Consider the following 19,685-nt stretch of genomic DNA (forward strand, 5'->3'; position numbering starts at 1 on the left):
AAACATAAAATAAGCATTTTTTGGCAAAAAATGAACCTCATGGTGCCACCATTAGACTTTTGAATACAGTCAAAAAATTTTACAGGATGTCTTTATTGGTGAAAAGGAACACCCAAACAAAAACGCATCAGATTTTATGAAAGTGAGGGCAACTGATGCACCCTACTGCGTGTCTTTACTGTTCTGAACTGACGGATTTAATCTGCCGTTTCTTGTCTCAATATTACACCGCAGTTAGTTCCGGTCAGTGAATCTGACTGGACCAAGCAACGTTCTGAGAGTGCTTATAGAGGAGTGGAGTGAAGCTAGCTGGCATCAAGGTTCAAAAAATCCTGAACGGAACCAGTTCCAGAACCCGTTCCCTGTTGGTTGAAAAGGGCCATCTACGGTATGAAGAGGGGTTACCGTTACCACTCCAAAGTTGATTCTTTTCTGACCACAGCTGTTACTATGGAAAAGATAACATACTAAAAAGGAGCACGTTCATATAAACCTGTGACTTGCAGCTGCACTGATGTGAGGTTGAGATGTGGGTTATTTCAGTAAAATAAATAAATAAATAATTTAAAAAAAAAAAGCGTTTGAGTGAAATGGACCATGTGTGAGAGTCTCACCTGAAGATCTCGTTCTTGGTCGTGATCTCAGTGTCCTGGCAATTTTTACAGCACAGAGACGTGCACTGCAGCAGATAACACACACACACACACACACATCAAAATGCTGACTTGGAAAAGGCTTTTGACAAATCTAGGTTAGACATGTCTGTCTATCTGTCTGTCTCTCTCACACACACACCCTGTCCATGATGTCCAGCTCACAACGGAGTCTCTGAATAGCACTCCCGATCCTCAGTAGCTGCAGTCTGAGAGCGTCGTCTATCGGCAAACACGCGGCCACCCTGTAGGAGAAATCTACACACACACACACACACACACGACGGGGGGGCTTTATCCACAACAACAAACAGAAATGTACCGACTGATTGGCAAACACTAAACACCTGTTACAGGTACACACAGTGTGTGTGTGTATGTGTGTGTGTGTGTGTGTGTGTGTGTGTGTTCGTTCCACTTAGCTAACATTAAACCAGTGCAATCAAGTCCATAAATATTTGGACGCTTTTTTTTTTAATTGTTATTTTTGCTGTTTATTAGAGTATATTAGAGTTAAAGTTAAAATAATTCAAGTTTGCTACCTCACTGATTTTTTTTAAGCTTAATGATAGTTTGCTTCCATAACTTAGAGATGAAAGTGGAGCAAAAAAAAAAAAATCCTGAACTTTTGAAAGTCAAACTAAGATGGGGGCGGGCAACGTCCCCTGAAAATATTTTAATAACATAAGGCCACACCAATTTAATTAGTTGGTTCTCGGAATCGCCGCTTGGAAAAAAAAAAAAAAAGCAAAATGGAAAAAAAAAATCGAAATCAAACTCCTGCCCGCCAACAGAAAAGGTCACGTGACGCTGAAAACCAATCAAATCGCCCCTTTCACTTTAGATAAAGACTTGTGGAAGAAACATGCCTGTGGAGGGGAATCCTACAAAGCCTGTGTTTGTGATTGTTAGGATATTCAGCGAACAGAAGCGTAAAATCTTTGACAGGTACAGTGTGTTGAAATTCTGTTCACTGGTTTGCCTGTATTGTTTGGTCTATTTCCACCGCTAATTTTACCATCAGAGCATTTTTTTCATTTTATTTTTATTTCGCTCGCTCGCTTCATATTTTTTCCTGAAAAAATCCGAGAACCAACTAATTAAATTGGTGTGGCCTAACACGCAAAACCCTGCATTCTAGTGCATTTTAGTACTTATTTTCACTAAAACAAGTTATAACTTTTAAGCCTTTTTCTTTCATGTACATTAATGATTAAGATGTCAAAAATATCAAATTTAATTCCCCTAGTTAATGAGTAATTTTCAGGAGTGTGTTTAGAAAACGCGGTGATTTTCCTGCCTACACAGTTCATTACTCTGGAAAAAAAAAAATCAGACAGTTGAAGGTAAACTCGGCAAAATCCCAAAACAGTCCTGTTAAAAAGTAAAGGTCTGTTAGAGTTTCTAAAGCTTTCAGGTTTCAATGTTGGGGACGTTGAGCCTCGTTTATCAATCTTTTAGTAGAGTTGTGCGTTTGCGTAAGCTAAAGTGAACTAAACATTTCCAATTCAGATTTATGCGAGTTGAAGCCAATTGTTTACGTTAGTTCGTATTGTCTGTAAATTTAAACACACCAATGAAAACCAAATTTCTCATGTAAATCAGGGGCGTAGCTAGGATTTTTCAGGGTGGGGGCACACACTGACCGGCAGCCTGAGTGCATTATGTAACAAAACATAATTCCCATTGCTAGTTTTAGGCAGCTTAGAAACCGGCTCTTCCATTATTGCTGTTTCTTCCACGTTTTTTGATGTTGTGTTCTAGAAACGGCACTAAAACTTAGCTTCGAAACCACAAAATGCAACTTTGATGGAAAAATATATATATATATATATATATATATATATATATATATATATATATATATATATATATATGAGTGATTCCACGCTTATGGGTACTGAAATGGGGACATGAACTTATTTTTAAAAATTCACCTAAAACCATTTCTTTTTTTACCATCAGGTCACAAAACATGTAATCTTTAATGAATGATATGTTAAAAGATAACTTTAATTTTCTGAGATGTAATAAAAACATATTTATATGCCAAAGTCAGAACATAACAGAAGTGTTGTGGACATATAGATTCTCAATTTTAACAATGTAGAATTACTTTTTGAAACATAGGAAGGTGATGTTTTAGCAAATATAATTAATAAACGTGTGTAGTAGAATAAACATACACATTCTTTCAATAAGATTAACATGGTATATAGCTAGATCGTAATTAATTTGTAACAGACGCGAGATGGACGATCGTAACAGAAATAATGGAACAGACATCATTTTGGAACTCATAGGCTTGACTTTGGCATATAAATATGTTTTTATTACATCTCAGAAAATTAAAGTTATCTTTTAACATATCATTCATTAAAGATTACATGTTTTGTGACCTGATGGTAAAAAAAGAAATGGTTTTAGGTGAATAAGTTCATGTCCCCATTTCAGTACCCATAAGCGTGGAATCACTCATATATTATATAAAATAAACTGCTTACCTCTCTTCACGTCGAAAGAATGAGGAAAGTTTTGCTTGTTTTGACACGGCGAATCATTAAAACGAGAGGAAATGCTTGTAATTCGCAACTAAAAAGACTGCAGCTACACTGGCAGCTTGAACACGCTTTCTAGTGCGATTGTGTTGCGCTCGTGCAGAACGGTGTCAGTCCTGCGTGCCTTAGCACGTGCACCTGAAGGCGCACCTAACAAGCTCCGGCACGCGCGCCGTTCACAAAGGACACCTGTCTTTAATCAATGAACTATGTTTGGGCTATTTAAGGACCGCGCCCATGCAAGGACGATGCGAAGTATTACGCCGCGTCTAGGAATGCGAAAAATCCTCAAAATAAATTTCTCCATTCGGAAAACTGGAGATTTTCAAGGGTTTTATGAAATATCTGGATTTCCGGGTAAATCCAGAAGACTTTCATCCCTGTTCACTGATGCTGACGGCTCTCTGGACTTCATATTGAACGTTAACAGGAATACTAGGGTGCATCAGTTGCCCCCTAAAAATGAAAAGTTCCTCCGATCATGATGCATTTTTGTTTTTATGTTCCTTTTGGTAAGAAAACACACTGGGTGAAATATCTCATCTCATCTCATTATCTCTAGCCGCTTTATCCTGTTCTACAGGGTCGCAGGCGAGCTGGAGCCTATCCCAGCTGACTACGGGCGAAAGGCGGGGTACACCCTGGACAACTCGCCAGGTCATCACAGGGCTGACACATAGACACAGACAACCATTCACACTCACATTCACACCTACGGTCAATTTAGAGTCACCAGTTAACCTAACCTGCATGTCTTTGGACTGTGGGGGAAACCGGAGCACCCGGAGGAAACCCACGCGGACACGGGGAGAACATGCAAACTCCACACAGAAAGGCCCTCGCCGGCCACGGGGCTCGAACCCGGACCTTCTTGCTGTGAGGCGACAGCGCTAACCACTACACCACCGTGCCGCCCTGGGTGAAATATTCTGACAAAATTCAGAAGTTTAATGGTGGCACCAGGAGCTCAAAGTTATGGAAAAAGCTGCTATTTTATGACTTTTATGACAAAATTTCGATCACTTTTCATGAAACATTATGGCACCTTATAGAGTATACCAAATATCTCAGATATACATTTTTAGTACATATTCTAAATATATTCTCAAGCACAGTTTGAGTTTTAGCTGTTCACTGAATCATTGTTCAACTACTTTTAAACAATACAAATGTATTATGAATCACATTAACGCTTCTCAATCCCTCACAAAGGTTCTTAACATGATCTCTGGCTCACAAGAAATCAATAAACGGAGTCCAACATTGTGATTCAAACCTTACGCGAAAACATAAAATAAGCGTTTTTTGGCAAAAAATGAACCTCATGGTGCCGCCATTAGACTTTTGAATACAGTCAAAAAATTTTGCAGGATGTCTTTATTGGTGAAAAGGAACACCCAGACAAAAACGCATCAGATTTTATGAAAGTGAGGGCAACTGATGCACCCTAAGGAATACGTTCCAGAGAGATCCTTCATCTGCTTACTTGTAATTTAAATAACAAAGCATCGGGGACAAGCAGAACAGCCGCTTATAGGATATAAAACAACATACCTTTGGTCTCTTTAAACCCTCTTAATTCTACGTAGATAAAGAAACGCCTGGATGTATTTATATATTTTTGTCAATTCTGAGCTTATTCTTTCGGTCAGTATCAAGGGTTAGACATCATAGGATTCAGGAGAACCGACTCTTTCTTTCGAGTTTAGTATAAAGTCAGAATCATGCAGTACCTTTGTGTGAGCGTTCAATATTTAACTTTAAAAAAAAACAAAACACCACAGTGAAAACCTTCAACCAGGGATTTTTTCCCCCTCAATGTGAAAAATTGTTCTGTATTCAGGTGTTTTGAAGCTGACCACTCTTTTGCAACTCCCTTTTTTTTTTTCTCTGACCTATGTAAAGCGACCTTGAGTTTGAGAAAGATAGTAATTTCTTCTTCTTCTTCTTAGGCCAAACAAACTAGACCCCGAAGCCGTTTGTTTTCAGGATAATGGCTGGCTGATGAAATTATTGGCTGGCTAGCTGACTCAGCCAAAACCTTAATGGCTGCTGCAGCCACCAAAATGTTTATGGCTACAAATGGCTGATACTGGACGTCACTGTGTGGCATATATCCGGGCGAACGGATCAAACAAATGGGGGGAATAAATAGCAAATTACCACAGGTCCCCTGGTCTCTTACTTCACTGTAAATATAAATCTAGCAAGATTGTAGTTCAATGCTAATAATAAGCTAATCTGGATTGTTCGAGGAAGGCATCTAGCGATCTACTCTCACTAGCAATGACCAGTGAAGGACTGGCAGCTATCTTACTATGATGAAAGTAGAGTGGTGGAGTACTTTTTTTTAATCAATCTCGAAGTATGTGAAACAAACAAACAAACAAACAAACAAACAAACAAACAAACAAAAAAAACCTTTACACTTTCCCTCAGCAGCGGCAAAGAATGCAGCCATCTCGTCGATATCGGAGTCGATTGATGCTCTGGGTGGGTTCCCGGGTTCCCCAGTGTATCGTGGTAACGGTGTGAGGGGCGGGAAGCCAGACAGGTAGTCACAACGGCAAGCTTGTGGTGGCTCTCTGTGCTGTGATATTAGTTCTAAATCTCTACAGTGTATGCCTATACGTCTCTATTGTGTTACTACTAGTGTGTACAGTTGATCATGTTTGTGTCACTTTTCTTGTAGCTCATGATGTGGATAAACCCATTATTTGATGTACACAATTCTTAGTGGCTCAGCCAAATTTTATTAGATAGCGGCTCAAATTGGCTTACAAAATTCTTGGCTGGCGGCGGCTCAAATTCTAAATGGCGGTTTTAGCGGCGGCTTCGGGGTCTAAAACAAACAAACGAAAAAAAAAACCCAACACCTTTGTTTCCGGTTACCCGACCGACCCCCCCCCGGGCCTTTCCGACCCCCGCGTGACCCCGACCCCCTCTCAGTCTACAAAACGTTCATGCGATGCACACAGCATGGTTGTCCCTGGTCATAGACCAACGTCCGTACGTTATGCATAGCGCGAGTGTCTCTCGCATCATAAACGGCCGACTGTACGCATGCGCGTGACTACCTCTAACAGGAAGCAACGAAAATGGCGGTGGTTTGTGTGCTGAAAGACGCGCGTCTTGCACATCGCAAGCCCAGTCTTAGACAAACTATGTCGCTAGAAAAAGAGACATTTAAAGACAGTGAAGATTTGTTAGCTTGTACCAGTAATTCTAGAATAAATATAGAAATCATCTACGTGAAGCATCGGTTGACACCGACAACAAACTGTGTTGCTGTCAAAGTTCGAGTACTCTTGCGGGGCGCCAGTAATACCTGCCGAACATTTTCTTGCCTCAGTTTGTGGTGTCGGAATGCTTCTCAACTGTGCAGATCCTGTTGAAATACAGTGCCTTGCAAAAGTATTCACACCCCTTGAACTTTCACATTTTTCCACGTTACAACCACGAACTTAAAAGTTTTTTTATTGAGATTTTATGTGATAGACCAACACAGAGTAGCACATAATTGTGAAGTGAAACGAAAATGATAAATGGTCTTCAAAATTTTAAACAAATAAAAATCTGAAAAATGTGATGTGCGTTAGTATTCGGCCCCCTGTACTCTGATACCTCTAAATACAATCCAGTGCAATCAACTGCCTTCAGAAGTCATCTAATTAGTTAATAGAGTCCTACTGTGTGTAATTTACTCTCAGCATAAATACACTTGTTCTGTGAAGGCCTCAGTGGTTTGTTAGAGAACACTGAAGAACAAACAGCATCATGAAGACCAAAGAACTCACCAGACAGGTCAGGGATAAAGTTCTGGAGAAGTTTAAAGCAGGGTTAGGTTATAAAAAAATATCCCGAGCTCTGAACATCTCAAGAAGCACTGTTCAATCCATCATTCAAAAATGGAAAAAGTATGGCACAACTGCAAACCTACCAAGACATGGCCGTCCACCTAAACTGACAGAGCGAGCGAGGAGAGCACTGGTCAGAGAAGCAGCCAAGAGGCCCATGATCACTCTGGAGGAGCTGCAGAAATCCACAGCTCAGGTGGGAGAATCTGTGCACAGGACAACTATAAGTCGTACACTCCACAAATCTGGCCTTTTTGGAAGAGTGGCAAGAAGACAGGCATTGTTGAAAGACAGGCATAAGAAGCCATGTAGGGGACACAGCAAGCATGTGGAAGAAGGTGCTTTGGTCAGATGAGACCAAAGTTGAACTTTTTGGCCTAAATGCAAAGCGCTGTGTGCGGCGGAAAACTAACACTGCTCATCACCCTGCACACACCATCCCCACTGTGAAACATGGTGGTGGCAGCATCATGCTATGGGAATGCTTTTCTTCAGCAGGGACAGGGAAGCTGGTCAGAGTTGATGGGAAGATGGATGGAGCTAAATACAGGGCAATCCTGAAAGAAAACCTGTTGGAGGCTGCAAAAGACTTGAGACTGGGAAGGAGATTCACCTTCCAGCAAGACAATGACCCTAAACATACAGCCAGAGCTACAATGGAACGGTTTAGATCAAAGAATATTCATGTGTTAGAATGGCCCAGTCAAAGTCCAGACCTAAATCCCATCGAGCATCTGTGGCAAGACTTGAAAATTGCTGTTCACAGACGCTCTCCATCCAATCTGGCTGAGCTTGAGCTATTTTGCAAAGAAGAATGGGCAAAAATTTCAGTGTCTAGATGTGCAAAGCTGGTAGAGACATACTGTACCACAAAAGACTTGCAGCTGTAATTGCAGCAAAAGGTGGCTCTACAAAGTATTGATGCAGGGGGGCTGAATACTAATGCACATCACATTTTTCAGATTTTTATTTGTTTAAAATTTTGAAGGCAAGGCAAGGCAAGTTTATTTATATAGCACATTTCATACACAATGGCAGTTCAATGTGCTTTACAGAAGCAAAAACAAAAACAGTAAACAATAGAGAAATAAAATTACATAAAATAAAAAGAATTAAAAGAAAATAATAAGAATTAAACAGTAGAACTAAAATAATAAAAATGATAAAATGCCAAAAAGAAAAAAGGAGAAAAAGAAAAAGAAACCAGCGGAATAAAATAGAATAAAATTCAAGTAAATTTGAAACATGCAGAGAAAGTAAAGATTATAAAAAATGTAAAAATATTAATTATTTAACAGAAAGCATCTGAAAACAGCTTGGTCTTTAACCTAGATTTGAAGCTGCCAACAGCAGGAGCATTTTTAATGTCCTCTGAAGACCATTTATCATTTTCGTTTCACTTCACAATTATGTGCTACTCCGTGTTGGTCTATCACATAAAATCTCAATAAAAAACTTTTAAGTTCGTGGTTGTAAGGTGGAAAAATGTGAAAAAGTTCAAGGGGTATGAATACTTTTGCAAGGCACTGGAGCCTACTATAGCAGCGGATTTGGAAGAACAGACATTTGTCCATATTGTCTTCAAGACTCGGTCTGTGTTAAACCAGATCGGAGAAAAAGATTTAAAACAGTTATTGAAGTATGTGACGAGCGCCTTCAAAAAGGCATAAAAGACGTTTGCTACAGGCTGTACGGGAAGTAGACATTGAACAGCTGATCTTCACAGTCCAACGCACATGTTCAGTGCGAGAAGTTTGTGTCTGGTTCGAAATAAATCTTTGAAAAGTGTTCTTTAGTGTTTATTTCTGAAAACAGAATACCTCCAAACATGCAATCGATCAGAGTGCTGGGCGGGTGGATATTTTATTGTGAATATGGGGGAAAAAAGCATGGTGATAGCCATGGAAACATTCCCCCCCCCAAAAAAAAATCCTCACCGACCTACCCTAATTTTTCAAGGCATGTAATAGGAAACAAACAATTTTTTTTGTTTGGCCTTATTATTATTATTACCGTATTTTCCGGACTATACGTCGCTCCGGAGTTTAAGTCGCATCAGCCAAAAAATGCATTATGAAGACGAAAAACACATATATACGTCGCACCGGACTATAAGTCGCACTTTTTTGAAGGGTTATTCTATCCATGGAATCTGTGATTGTATCTGATAAGCGGCGCGTGGTTACTGCGCGACTGCATTGTTTATTTAATAAACGAACAGCTGAGCAGTGATAACGCGCACTTTGCCCTGTAAGTAGCCTAGTCTGATTATTTTAAATATCTACTACTATCTTTAATACTATCACTATCGTTATTACTAATAGCCTATATTATTATTATTATAACTAATATTAGTAGCCTATTACTGATGCATTAATCAGTTTGCTTTTAGAATATTTTTACCAGTAGGGCTTATTATCGCCCCATGGCTCTTTCATCTGTGTTTATTAAAGCTGTAGTCATCATCGAGGAGTGTCATTCTTCATTTTTGTCGAACTTTATTTCATTAAATCAGAGGTCAAGTAGGCTATAGGTATATCATCTCCAAAGACAACCGTCTAGTGAAAAAAAAAACAACCGCTTTTAAATCCCCTACTTAAATCCTTAAAAAGAGTAATTTAACTCGTCTTGTGTGATCTGATCTCCAATGGTGAAATAAACCGGTTGTGATATGGGTAGTCTGTTATTTTAGAAGATAAATTTAATATATAATTTAATATATAGCCTAATAAAAATAATATTTTATAACATATCACGACATATTACTGTCTGTAACTGTTCATCACTAAAGCGTTTTCTAAGATCATAATGTCTGATATTATTATTATTATTATTATTATTATTATTTTTTTTTTTTTTTACACACACAATAAGCGCGTGTGCGTAAAGTTATAGTAAACCACCCCCCACCTTTTTTTTTTTTTTTTTGAGTCGCCGGACCCACCCACCTCCTGCGTTCTGGGACCTCCCACTTCACAAATTAAGCACTGCCTAAAATCACTACATAACTTATTTAAATAACTATAGCCCTATCATTAATAATAAAACACAGGTCAATCAAGTTTATCAAGCTGATGATTTCACTCCAAATCAGCAAATCCATTGAATTCCTCATCCTCGGTGTCGCTTCTGAACAACTCTGCCAACTCCAGCGGCAGACGAAGCGCCGTTTCCTCTTCTTCTGCGTGGCTGTCATCAGACTCAGCATCAGCTCCAGTTATTCCACGGTGAAAAAAAAAAAAAAAAACACATATATACGTCGCACCGGAGTATAAGTCGCATGGCTAGCCGAACCATGAAAAAAAGTGCGACTTATAGTCCGAAAAATACGGTAGATGCAAAGTTACAACGGAAAGTAGAAAATCTCATGGTTTAGACACAATTTAAAGCTCGTCTCGAATCAGAAACAGCACTAAAGTTATTTAATGTTTTGTAGAACGTGTGCGCGCTGCATCGATGCAACACCTGGTTTGTAAGGGTTTAGAATTAACAATTATTCAAGATTATTATTCACGGAGCCTAAGCTGGATAATTGTTTCAGTATAAATACGCAGGTGATGATAAAAAAAAAAAATCGTATAAAATACATTTTTCGAACTTCAAAAGCAGCATGCAAATGTAATAAAGGCGCGGCGCAGACTTGTCTCACTTATCTACACGTTCACATTTGTACGGACGCAAAACCCATCAAAAATCAGGTCGATGCATGAGCACAGGGCTTTTCAAAGTGTGGGGCGCGCCTCCCCTGGGGGGCGCCAGAGTTCTTCGGGGGGGTGCAATGTGAGGAAACATAAACCAGAATAAGTTACTATTGCGGACATTTAGCGAACTTCAGCTAGCTTCTACCAGAGACAAAATGGATCGATTTTTAGTACCTAAAGCTACAGTGAGTGAGGAGACAGAGTCTGGGCCAAGCAAAAAACCAGACCCTCCAGGATTTCGCGATGTTGCGATTCAACCAATCCCCGCGAATTCAGGGCGGTGTTGCAATTATATCCAATCACCGCAACCTTCCCGCAAATTTGACCAATCGTTGGCGTCGTCTTGAGGTGACGTCGTCAAACTACCTTCCGCCTTACTTCCGTGTATATGTTCAAGAGAAGCAGCATGCGCGCAGTGTTGCCAGATTGGGCGGTTTTAAGTGTATTTTGGCGGATTTTGAACATATTTTGGACTGGAAAACGTCAGCAGTATCTGGCAACACTGCATGTGCGAGACAATGTTTATGTAGGCTTAAATTCTGTTACTGAAAGTGTGTTATGTTTACAGTAGGGCTTTGACCTTGGCCCAAAAATCATATTCGAAGTTCGTTTGGAAATTAATCTAGACATTCGAATAGTATTCGAACTTTTATTAATTATATTATTCTTAAATGCCTCACTAACACCTCGGCATCAAAATTAAATATGATATTCAGTCCACCAGGGGGCAGTGTTCAGTCAATGTCAATAAGATTACGTGCAGGAAATACGAAATATTCAGGCGTGTTTTTACAACCACTACTAATGAAACGTGCAGTGTCGTAGTAATTGGCATTATACCGGCTGACACTTTTAACGTTACATAATCCACAAACTTCGTCGTTTGTCCGTTGCCTTTTTTGTGTGAAACGCTGTTCCTTCGGTTTCCTGGTTGCTTGTACTGATGAAAGCCTCTAAACTGTAGCCTCACTGACAATCAAAGGGGAACGTTTACAAAATGAGCAGGTACTGCTAGGCCTACACCTAATCTGTGAGTTTATAACACTGCCGTTCCGAGCCCATTCGTGTTGGCTTTTGAGAATGTTTGTTTTGAATGAGACCGGTGTCAGCTGTCATGTCACTGCTTCCTGCTCGCGTCTCTGATTCACAATTCAAACAAACACGGACACGATATGTTATAAGATCACAGATTAGTTTTACGTGCTCACTTCGTTAACTTATAAACTTCATGGTATGTAAATTCCACCATGTGTAGGCTAAATTAATTTAGGCCTATAGGCTACTTGCGCAAGTAAGCTAATAGTTTTTTTTTTTAGCAACTATCCCAAGTTGACAAAAATAACAGCGCATGAAAGCATTACTGCGCAGTGTCGCATAGTCAGCTTGACGCTAACGTCTACAGGTGCCCAGATAAGACAAAAGACAATGACCTTCGCGATTCACATAAATTCCACAGACGTTAAAAAAAAAAAAAAAAAAAACCTGCGACCTGAACTGAAAACGTTTACAACCACATTCACAAAAATAAAAGAACTATGCCTAATGATACCATATACAGGTTCGAATATTTAGAGCTGCCTAATATTCGTTCGAACATCTCTTTTTTTCACAACATTCGAATTGTATTCGAATATCGAAGTTCGAAGTCAAAGCCCTAGTTTACAGTGAAGGACTGTGCGCACTTTACATTATTTTTTGACTTAATACAAGAAATTAATGGATGCCAACATTTTTGCCGAAATGGTATTTTATTTTCCATTGTTCAGGCAGCTTCAGCATCATACTGTGAGATTTTGTTCAAATTGTTTTTTTTTTCTTCTATGAAGCCTGAGCCATTTATTTTATTAGTTTATAATTATTGTTTAATTTAGTCTTCAGGAGAGACTGCCTGCACACAGTACTAGTATTAATAGTGTTTTTTCTTACATGAAAGCTGAGGCATTTATATTATATTTTAAGGTAACTTCATGTTGTGCTGTGAGGTTCTATGCACACTAACTTTTGAACCAACAGGTGCATTTGGATAAGTAAAGCCTATTTTTCTGCATTTTTGTAGTCCTGGTAATCTTTTATATTGGTAAAGTTGTTTATAGGACCATTTTTCAGTGTCTGTTTTTTTTAATCAATAGTTTTTCAGTAATAACTTAATATTTAACATATCACTCAATTTTAATCACAAAAAGAGAAAATCGCAACAATTTCTCGCAACTTTCACTTCCTCCCGCAATGTAATCGCAACAAAAACCTAAAAAACACCGCAACTTTCATCGCAATTTTTTGGAAAACCCCCCGCAACATCAGACATTTTAGCCCGCAACAATCACAAAAAAGGCCCGCGGAATCCTGGGGGGACTGAAAAAAGATGGAAGTATGACCACGATTATTTAAAGTTTGGATTTTCATGGACTGGATCTGAAGATGCTCCACTGCCACAGTGTGTTGTCTGCCAAGAGGTGCTAGCTAACGATGCTATGAGATGTTTAAAATGTGTAAAACGATGTTTTAAAAAGCACAGATGTTTAAAATGTGTAAAAGAAAAAATAAAAATGTGTACAACAACCATTTTTTTTTTAAATACGAATGGAACATTAAGTATAGCAACAACAAAAATTGTGAGGGGGGCGCTGTTGTTTATTTGCTCTCTGAGGGGGGGCGGACTCTCCCACACTTTGAAAACCCCTGCATTAGCATGTTCTCGAAAATATGGAGTTTTGCTATAAACAACAAATTAAATTTAGTACAAATATGCAAGTGATTATATGAAAACGTGTGCCGATTGGTCGAGAGACTCGGACTATTTCTCAATAATCACCTCGAGTGACTCGGCAAAACGGCGGCCGATCGCTTTGTCACCGTGAGTGAGGGAGAATTATAAAAGATGAAAGAAAATGCTGCTCCTACGGTAAAAGCACTAAAGATGCGCCCAAGTTTGGTCTAAAACGATTCAAAGTTAAGGTGGAGTTGTGATTTATTTTATCGACTTCAAAGCAAGGTATTTTATGCGAGTTGGTGTAGATAAGCAGGGGTCGAAATTAAGCATGTACCGACGGACATGGGCAAGTCATTCTCATACTCGGGCAACAATAAAATTATCACTAGTTGTCCGTCGTACGACTGTGTTTGAATGTCTATTTTACCAAGAAAAATTAAGTCGTTGTGATTCCTAACGGAAACAGAACGAAAACTTTATTCTTCCCGTCTTCTCTTTCGTTTGTCCTTGACTTTGGTTCGTTGCGGTAGTTGACGCTTCCATTCGCGAAATGGCGCTACATGATATGATTATTCACACGAGGCGCCGCTGTCGCGTAGGCTAGAACGAACGAAGCGTCTTTTTGGACTGATTTTTAATTCTGATTTGATCAGTTACACTTGACCATGATGACATGATGTTTTCTGACTGTTTAACAAGTTTAATAGAAGATACGAGTTGTTTTACTGTTCATCATGATGAAATAAACACCAAACGCATACGAGTGTTATAACTTTATTTCTATCAATCAGTAATCAAACAATGGCAAAACAAGTTGAAATATTTTATTGCATACTCTATAATATACATCCAGATTAATCTGGCTAACGCGACTTCAAAGCTCTGCGAGCATTTGGTCTGGCAAAGATATTAAGCCCAACCGTTTCCCAAAGCGCGTGGCCTCCCTGAAATGCCTCAGTTTGCTACTGGTCGAAGCCAGAAAAGGCTGTGACGAAGCTTAAACCAATCACATCACTCTTTCCTCTGACGTATGCGACGCGACGGGGCTAACTGGTAGATTAAACTCTTACCGAAGCCGGTCGGGAGCAAGGCGAAAACGTCCTTCCTTTCAATAAATACCTCCAGGCAGGGCCGTAACTACCATTGAGGACACCGAGGTCATGTCCTCGGCATTTTTTTCCCACGGTATTTTTTTTTCACTCAGAAATGTGAAATTAATATATGATGAAAATCGTTCTGACTTTGATCGGTGGAAAATTCTAAATTCAGCTTGCATCCCCCTGTTCTCATTTGTTTGTCTAAAAATAAAGTCCACATAATCATTTTTTTTTTTTTTTAAGATTTTTTTTGGGCTTTTTGCACCTTTATTGGATAGGACAGTGTAGAGACAGGAAATGAGCGGGAGAGAGAGAGACGGGAAGGGATCGGGAAATGACCTCGGGCCGGAATCGAACCCGGGTCGCCCGCATTCATGGTATGGCGCCTTAACCACCTGAGCCACAACGCCCCCCCCACATAATCATTTTTAAACGAAGCTGAAATATCCGACATTGGAAACATTTCATATTAGTCAGCTAAGCACCACGGGATACACAAGAGCTGAGAAGTGTTCTCATCAAGGTCCGACTCTGCAGCCAGGCAGTTTGTCAATTAGTCGTGGAATCTGAAAATTGACATAAGATGAAGAAGTCTACTACACTAAAACAAACCAAACTCAGCTCTGGAAAGTCAACAAGTGAGAGAAAAAGAAAGAGGGAAGAAGGGGAGTTAATTTTGCCAGTCACTGACAGTTATGTGCCGGAATGCTTATGATCATTAACAGTGCAATTTTAATTAGCATTTCAAGCAACAACAGTCGAAGCCACTTAGCTAGATAGGATTTTCGTTTTCCAGGCGGCACAAACTTTTATTCTCTCTCTCTCGATGTGATTTGGTGCGTTTCAGATCAGAAAAGGCTGGACAGTCGTGACCTGTTGTTTATGAAGTTATTGGGTGCTGACGAGACTTGAGCTATTTTGCTAACTTACCAGACTATAGGCTAACGTGAACACAAGACACTATTGTTTTGATCATTGGTTGTATTTTCGAACGGAAATGAAAACGGGTAGCAAACTTATTATGTTCACATTTTATTTACAACATGATGTGCCACCTCTGACTGCTTTCTGTCAATCATGAAGAGCCCAGCCGCGTTCACAGCTCCTCCTCCAATCACCAGCTGGAGATGAGCCTCCTCTCGGGAAGTCTTGTCCCGCCCCTCTTATTGACTCCCATCTCCAGTGAGGCTCAGTCTCCGAATGTGGCGTTTTAGTCGGTTTTGTCCAATAACCGTCTAGTATTTTGCTATTGAAAAGGGCAGATATTTTTTAAAAAGCAATTGAAGTCCATTCAGGCTCGGCTAGATTGCGTTGTCACTCACTCACGCGCACACACACACACAAAATACTTTTGTGATCGTGCAGTTTTGAAATTGTTAAAATAAACATGTTCACCTACATGTTCATCTTGTTGGGCTTGTGATTTTGACTCGTTTCCAAAATGTATGAAAAGTCACCATATTAGGACATTTTTTTTTGGCAAATAAGATGTAATCGCAATGTTTGACCTCGGTATTTGAAAAATCCTGGTTACGGCCCTGCCTCCAGGGCTGCTCTTTGCTCCGTTTTCAATGAGAACTTGCTCCATGTTCGTAATGTTTCTAGTGAATGAAGTGCTTCCGGCATAGATTCTGTAAACGATCTATGGCTTCCGGTCGCAGTTCTACTACGTCACTGCCTTGAACACGCCTCTACCCAGGGCCGTTGGAGATGCTCAAAGTTGATTGGCTCCCGATTTTTCGGGAGCTTGGAAGAGCTGGAGATAGCTTGCCTGGCCAGACTAAGCTCGCAACAGGCCCTCGTGTTGCGTCACGCTTAGGATGGGCGGGCCCAGGCTACATCCAGATTGCTTTTTATGCAAATTACTTACCCACTCAACCTGCAATAAGTGACAAATCTGTGCCGTGTCGTTATTACATTTGCATGCTGCTTTTGAAGTAAGTTATTTTTTAATGCGCTTTTTGAAAAATAATCATCTGTGTATTTATACTAAAACAATTATCCACCCCAGGCTCAGTGAATATCGGTAAATAATAACCTTAACTTCGGTTATTATTCGCTGATATTCACTTCACCTTTGAGGACTAATTGTAAAATATTCATGAGGAGCAAGCTTTCACACTTCTCATTACCTCTAGCCGCTTAATCCTGTTCTACAGGGTCGCAGGCGAGCTGGAGCCTATCCCAGCTGACTACGGGTGAAAGGCGGGGTACACCCTGGACAAGTCGCCAGGTCATCACAGGGCTGACACATAGACACAGACAACCATTCACACTCACATTCACACCTACGGTCAATTTAGAGTCACCAGTTAACCTAACCTGCATGTCTTTGGACTGTGGGGGAAACCGGAGCACCCGGAGGAAACCCACGCGGACACGGGGAGAACATGCGAACTCCGCACAGAAAGGCCCTCGCCGGCCACGGGGCCCGAACCTGGACCTTCTTGCTGTGAGGCGACAGCGCTAACCACTACACCACCGTGCCGCCCTTCTCACACTTATCATACTGTACATATAATATTAAATGTGATGATAATTAGAAAGGTGTTGTTTTTTTTTTTAACCGGTGCTTTCCTGCTCTTTCACTGCAGATGCTCAAAAACATATATGTTGGCCGGCCATATGGTTATTAGACAGCGGATTTGTAAATTAATTATATCAAAAATTTACTTTTTTTTTTTTTAAACATTTAAAACAGAGCTTTTTTATTTTATTTCTTTTTCTATTTTTTTTCTGTGTGTTTGTGTAGTTTGATGTTTGTTTGAGTGTTTTGTCCGCCGGTTGTGGTGTAGCTCCGGACCCAGTTTTGGGCGTCGGTTCCCTCCAGGCCTTGGTTCGCCGTGGGCGATGCCTGCACTCCCAGCTGTGGACTGCAGTGAGCTCGTTGCTCATTTTACATCGTGGTTGTCCAGCGCTCTGTGCTTTAACGCTTGGCGTGATGTTCTGAGCGATGTTGCTGGGTGGCGTCGCGGCGGCTGTGCAGGCGGTTTGGACATACCAGCGCTCTGCGTGGCGGTGCTTCTCTGCTCGCTTTGTGGATCCATGGCGTGGTGTTCGAGCGATGTTGCTGGCGGCGTCACGGCGGCGGTGCTGGAGATGTGGGACTCGTTTTCGTGCGCCTTTTGGTGGGACTGTGGCTGCTACACCACGGGAATTACATCCTGATCCCTACTTGGTGGACTTTTTACTTTTTATTTATTTTTTTCTTTCCTTGTCTATAATTGTAAAGCGTCCTTGGGTTTTTTGAAAGGCGCTATATAAATTTAACTTATTATTAGTATTTGATTGCCACAATTCTTGACTGCAGAGCTGATGATACCTGTACACGCTCCTGTACACACTCCTGTACTGTCCTCAACACTGAAATGGTAGAAATCCTCATTTCCCTCTGCACTTTTGACAATTATTGCTGTACTTTAAAATGGAAAATCCCAAGCAGGGAAAATCAATATGTACAAGCCTAGCAAAATATATCCTTCATGAGAGTGTATTGTGTATGTGTGTGTACCTATAGCATTAGTAGGCAGTGACTCGTCTTTGAGGTTCTCATCCCATTCATGGAGCTGTTTCTTAACTCTGCTCATTAGAGTCTCCTGTATCACACACACACACACACACACACACACCATTAATATGATAAACTAAATTTGTTTTAGTTCATCCCAAATGATGTTTTAAAGAACCCAAGAACTTTTAGTACCTGCCTCTTCATGCTACAACCCCACTTCCAAAAAAGTTGGGACGCTGTGTAAACTGTAAATAAAAACAGAAGGGGCGTCGTGGCTCAGTCGACTAAGGCGCCATACCATAAATCCAGGGACCCGGGTTCAATTCCGACCCGAGGTCATTTCCCGATCCCTCCCCGTCTCTCTCTCCAGCTCATTTCCTGTCTCTACACTGTCCTATCCAATAAAGGTGAAAAAAGCCCCAAAAAAATCTTAAAAAAAATAAATAAAAACAGAATGCAACAATTTGCAAATCATGGAAATGTTATATTTATTTGAAAATAGTACAAAAGACACCATATCAAATGTTGAAACTGAGAAATTTTTTTGTTTTTTGAAAAATATGCTCATTTTGAATTTGATGTCAGCAACACGCTTCAGAAAAGTTGGGACAAGGGCGTGTTTACTACTGTGTCGCATCACCTCTACTTTTAACAACACTCTGTAAACGTTTGGGAAATGACGAGACAGATTGCTGTAGTTTTGAAAGAGAGATGTTGCCCCATTCTTGCCTGATATACAATTTTAGTTGCTCAACAGTTCAGGGTCTCCTTTGTCATAATTTACGCTTCATAATGCATCAAATGTTTTAAACGGGAGACAGGTCTGGACTGCAGGCAGGCCAGTTTAGCACCTGGACTCTTTTACTACAGAGCCTTGCAGTTTTAATATGTGCAGAAAGCGGTTTGGCGTGTTGTCTTGCTGAAAGAAGGAAGCCCTTCCCTGAAAAAGATTTTGTCTGGATGGCAGCATATTGCTCTGAGACATCTTTATATCATTCAGCATTAATGATGCCTCCCAGATGTACAAGCTACCCATGTCATGCGCACTAATCCACCCTCATACCATCACAGATGCCGGCTTTTGAACTGTGCGCTGATAACAAGCCAGATGGTCCCTCTCCTCTTTAGCCTGGAGGACGTGGTGTCCATGATTTCTAAAAGAATTTCTACTTTTGATTCGTCAGACCTCGGGACAGTTTTCCACTTCGCCTCAGTCCATCGTAAAGGAGATCGGGCCCAGAGAAGGTGGCGGCGTTTCTGGATATTGTTTATATCTGGCTTTAACTTGCATTTGTGGATGCAGTAATGAACTGTTTTCACCGACGATGGTTTTCTGAAGTGTTCCTGAGCCCATACAGTGATTTCCACTACAGACATGCTTCTGCTTTTAATGCAGTGTCTCCTGAGGGCCTGAAGATCACAGGCATCCGATATCAGTTTTCAGCCTTGTCTCTTGCATACAGAGATTTCTCCAGATTCTCTGAATCTTTTAATGATATTATGGACCATAGATGATGTGATCCACAAATTCTTTGCAGTTTTACATTGAGGAACATTATTCTTAAATTGTTGCACTGTTTGCCCATGCAGTCTTTTAC

At 40.3% G+C, this 19,685-nt stretch overlaps 1 protein-coding gene across 1 annotated transcript in view; it reads right to left on the minus strand.

The window, feature by feature from the left end:
- Positions 1-19,685, minus strand: part of crbn (cereblon) — a 67,823-nt gene that overhangs the window by 10,255 nt on the left and 37,883 nt on the right. The window contains exons 7-9 of the mRNA XM_060920123.1: positions 18,088-18,172; positions 796-911; positions 615-679 (exon numbers count right to left, since the gene is read on the minus strand). Of these exons, the coding sequence (XP_060776106.1) occupies positions 615-679; positions 796-911; positions 18,088-18,172 (266 nt within the window). The remainder of the gene's footprint in view (positions 1-614; positions 680-795; positions 912-18,087; positions 18,173-19,685) is intronic.

The sequence above is a fragment of the Neoarius graeffei genome, chromosome 4 (assembly GCF_027579695.1).
Source record: "Neoarius graeffei isolate fNeoGra1 chromosome 4, fNeoGra1.pri, whole genome shotgun sequence".
NCBI classification, from domain to species: domain Eukaryota; kingdom Metazoa; phylum Chordata; class Actinopteri; order Siluriformes; family Ariidae; genus Neoarius; species Neoarius graeffei.